At 44.9% G+C, this 4685-nt stretch overlaps 1 protein-coding gene across 1 annotated transcript; it reads left to right on the forward strand.

Moving 5' to 3' along the window:
* The first annotated feature begins 687 nt into the window (after positions 1-687).
* fut9a (fucosyltransferase 9a) lies at positions 688-1765 on the forward strand. Its single transcript, XM_020917565.2, is given in 2 exon segments — positions 688-752; positions 754-1765. Coding segments are annotated over 2 exon segments (1077 nt in total).
* Positions 1766-4685: the final 2920 nt, after the last annotated feature.

A 4685-nucleotide genomic window follows, 5' to 3' on the forward strand; every position in this document is an offset into this window, starting at 1 on the left:
GCACCCCCCTCCAGAGACCCCAGCGCCCGCCGCAATGCTCCCTCTATGAGCGCCGCAGCACAGGGACCATCCATCCCGCCCACGGCCCCATGTAGACCCCTCGCTCTCCGCCTGGCACCTAGCTCTTTCGGATTCCACTCAGCTGTCCAATCCCCCAGGTCTGTTTAACAAAAACACATAGAAACATTGATGCAGAACATAAAGTACAAAGGAGGAACAGTGAGTATATGGTACAGAGGAGGGACAGTGTCAGACTGTCATTATTTAATCATAGTGCAGATTGCAGTGTGGAGTACAATTTGTTTCTATATTTTCATTTTTGTCACATCTAAAATCTTCCATCTGGCCTGTTCTTGTCCACAAACACAGATTTAACACCTCAGTGTTGCTTAACACTAATACTAGTGTAATCACTAGTGTAAATACAACCTCATGGACACCATTGTTCTCTGTGTTCCATTAGTGTGTCTATGTATACACTACAGCTTTACATTAAAGCCTCAGGTGTGTGCTCGAGCAGATGGGACCTGCAGGCCACAGTGCAACCTGCCAGACTATGCCTCCACATTTGATGACTGCTTTAACTGCACTGTGTTTAGTGTTTTGATGACCTCTTTTACTCTCTTCAGAGTTTTGGTTGCCCCTCTCACATGTATTTCTGATGGTTGTGTCCTTCCAGGCCAGAGTATGTCCTCTGCACCCTTCTACAGGATCCTGAGACCCCTCCTAATTGCCATCTTTGTCCTGGGATGCTTTGTCTCTGTTTTTGATGTATTTTAAGCCTGCCACCAGCTGGCTGTCAGGCCCCGTGGAGTCCACCGTATCCACAGAGCGTGTGAAGAGCCTGCTGTCCACACGCAGTGACAAGAACGTGACCACGGTGCTGGTGTGGCTCTGGCCCTTCGGACAGACGTATGACCTGGGCGTGTGCAGCTCACTCTTCAACATCGAGGGCTGTCTCGTCACTGCCGACCGCAACTTGTACAACAAGTCCGATGGAGTGGTCATCCACCACCGCGACATCTGCACAGACCTGTCCAACCTGCCCCCCCTGCAGAGGCCCACCTTCCAGAAGTGGATCTGGATGAACCTGGAGTCTCCGTCTCACTCGTCTCAGCTGCCGGGGATCGAGAACTTGTTCAACCTGACACTGAACTACCGGCAGGATGCCGACATCCAAGTGCCTTATGGGTCCATCGTGGCGGCCGAAGGGGATGAAGAATTTGTGCCCCCCAGTAAGAACAAGCTCATCTGCTGGATCGTCAGCAACTGGAACCAGGACCACGTACGGGTCAAGTACTACAATGAGCTCTACAAGCACATTGAGGTGCACGCCTATGGACAGGCCTTTGGAGAGTACATCTCCGACCAGGACTACTTCCCCACCATAGCCAGCTGCAAATTCTACCTGGCCTTTGAGAACTCCATCCATAAGGACTACATCACAGAGAAACTGTACAACCCCCTGTCTGTGGGCACAGTGCCCGTGGTCCTGGGTCCCCCCAGGCAGAACTATGAGAACTTCCTCCAGGGGGACGCCTTCATCCATGTGGATGACTTCAGCTCGCCCAAAGAGCTGGCAGACTACCTGCTGCTGCTGGACAAGAACGAGGAGATGTACCTCAGGTACTTCGACTGGAGGCGACGCTTTAAAGTAAAGAAGGCTCTCTTCTGGGCCGAGCACACATGCCTGGTCTGTGACTATCTGCGCAGGCACAAGGAGTACAAGGCCGTCAATAACCTGGACAAGTGGTACTGGGGTTAGGACTATGGGAGGGGGTGAGACTACTACAGGGGAAGGGGACTAGTGTTGGGGTTAGTGGGTTAACTTGTGCTCTCTGTATGTGAAGGATCATTACATTTTTGTGTCGAATGGATGGCCAGACATAGTTTTTCTTTGCCAGCCTTACTTTGCCTTATTTAAGATTTGATTTCTTATGTTTAAGTCATAAACACTGATAGACAAGCATACAGCACCTTACACATCTGTCACCGTACTCAACACATCCCAAATGCACAGTACAGTTTGAGTGGTTTCTGTTGGGTTTGATCAGACAAACAGAGCTGCCTATGGTGCAGTTTGAGCTGGAGCTCAAAATGCTTCCCATTCAGCACATGACACACACTGTCTATCAGTGCCAGTCTATGGTTTAAACTGCAGATAATGCACTACATTTTAATGTTCAAACTTATAATTTGCTTAACATTCCTTTGTGCTGCAAATGTTTTTTTATTTTTATTTTTTTACAATTACTGTAAATTCCAATTTGAATTTTGTCAATGTTTTTATATTTTTCTTTACTTACACTGGGAAATTGTGTATAAGCGTCAACCATAGAAAAAAAAAACTATATTTCAGTCGTATTTAAGTCCTATTTATTCCTGTGAGGCGTTTTCTGGCAAAATTCATCTGTGATAGTGATGCAGTCGCCTATGCAGTGTTTACTCCACTCAAATGTGAAACATCTATTATTGCATAGTGTGTATTTTTGAGGAGTATGTAGCTGTCATCTCTTTCTATATTTTTATAACGGTATCACAAACCCCACAGCCCCCAGCAGCCGCGGTGAATCACGTGTTGTAGCGAGGCTGTTTTAATTCTCTCACCTTTTTTTTATCAATATGCCGGAGAAATCTGTCTTACCCTGTTTTCTTCTGTGTAGACGAGCAAAGTTAGTTTTATCGCATAACAGGTTTATTGTATAAGCAGCTCTTAAGGTAGAAATCTGAGTCTGCTGTCCGCCTCTAGTTATGAAGCATTTTAGGAAGTGCACTGTTAGCCTGCTAGCACTACTGAGAAGGCAAAACTCCAGGTGAAAGTGAGGATTAAATATGGACCACTGCAAACTAGTTGTGTTTTTTTATGTTTTGAAAAGTATAAAATCAGACAAAGCGCGTGATTATACTAAAAGGAAAGACAGTTAGAGAGAAAATATAAGAATAAAACTTACGTAAATTGACAAAACATGGCATTCTAAGTGAATACCCTGTGTGGTGCAAACATCTAAAATGTGACGGTTTGATGTTCTGGAGCCAGTATTTTTGATTACATTGCACTTAGGCCGATAGTATTTTCATAATTATAATTTATCCAAAATGGAAATCTACGAGAAAGGAGAGAGGAGCTCCACTAAGTCCACATCTGCTTCGGTTTGATACTTGATTATCGACCCCTAACCATAACCTAAAACGGATTAAACACATAGTCATCATAAATTATTCACCTAAATCCATTATTTTGTTTTTTGAGGCTGGATGTCACTGAGTGGAGCTCCGGTTTCAGCTAATGGCTCCAAACCTTCACTCCAAACAGCAGCTGCACATGAACCCTCTCGTAATCCAGTGCTGAGCCTGGACGTGATAATCTAGTGGCAGTGATGTTTTGCCAAGTTACTAAATACACAGATTATTAAAGGTGCACCCTCTGGAGGTTAGGAGGAGTAACAGGAACAGGCAGTGCATGTATTTCCAGATGTTTATGCATAAGGTCTTCTGAGCCACTTAAAGATACACAGATTTCTCTTAGATCATAGCAGCGCAGTCCGTCATAAAATGTATCGTGTCCTGCACTAATACTGACATGATTGGCAAGTAGGAATCTTCAGCTCCAGAAGTAGCAGTAGAACCTTTGGCTGCAAGATTCAAGCTTTTTTCTCAAGTGGATTTCTCGGTTTGTTCCGCTGCGGTGAAGTTTCAAGGACCTCAGGACTGGGCGATATGGCAATAAGGCTACATTCAGACTGCAGCCTGAAGTGACTAAAATCTGATTTTTCATCCCTATGCTCCTGTATCTGATCTTTTAATGACAGTCTGAAAGACACAGATCAGGTTTTTTCAAATGCGACCCAGGCCACTTGGATATGTGGTTCTAAAATCGATATATAACCGATCTTTTGACATGCGACTTCAGTCTGAAAGGCCAGGTCGTGTTCATCCCACCTACACGTCAGGCTCAGAGTCTAGTCAATGGAGGGAAAGCGAGGTTAGCGAGTTTATTAATATTTGGGGGGATCGTTGTATTTAGGCCAAATTGGAGGGGTCTTATCAGAACCGGGTGGTTTTTGAAATGATTGCCAAAGAAATGGCCGAGCTTGGCTACAGGGCGTCCTGGCTCCAATGTCAACAAAAAATAAAGAGCCTGTGAGCCAAATACAAGAAGGCTAAAGATTCAAACAATCAAAGTGGCCATGGACATGTAACCTCTCCATTTTACGAAGAACCAGACCGTGTTTTGGGAGACAAGCCCAGCGTTTAGGCGACTTCTGTAAACACTGAGCATGCTCACTGCGTGTGACATCGTCGTGTCCTCCACTGCACATGCGGGACACTTTTTGGGCATTTAAAGTTCACACTGGAGATCACATACACATCACATTTAATTGTAAATGTGAACGACCTCGCAAAAAAAATCGGATTTCACAAAAAATCTGAAATAAGCATTAAAGGGCCCGTCTCATGCAAAATCAACTTTTCAGAGCTTTTTACCTTCTAAGAGTGATGTGTGGGCCTTGTATACGTAGACGAAGTGGTTTTAGATTGATTCGTCATTTTTTTAACTAATTGCAGCGTACTTCTGCCACCCTCCCACGTGACAACAAACTAAAGCTGCTACAACGATGATGCGGCCAGCTACACCAATGACGCGTTTGATGTATCTGAAAGCGCTTCGCAATGCAGTCTGAATG

The sequence above is a fragment of the Boleophthalmus pectinirostris genome, unplaced genomic scaffold, assembly GCF_026225935.1.
Source record: "Boleophthalmus pectinirostris isolate CB_2022bp ecotype Guang Dong unplaced genomic scaffold, ASM2622593v1 HiC_scaffold_10, whole genome shotgun sequence".
Classification (NCBI taxonomy): Eukaryota; Metazoa; Chordata; class Actinopteri; order Gobiiformes; family Gobiidae; genus Boleophthalmus; species Boleophthalmus pectinirostris.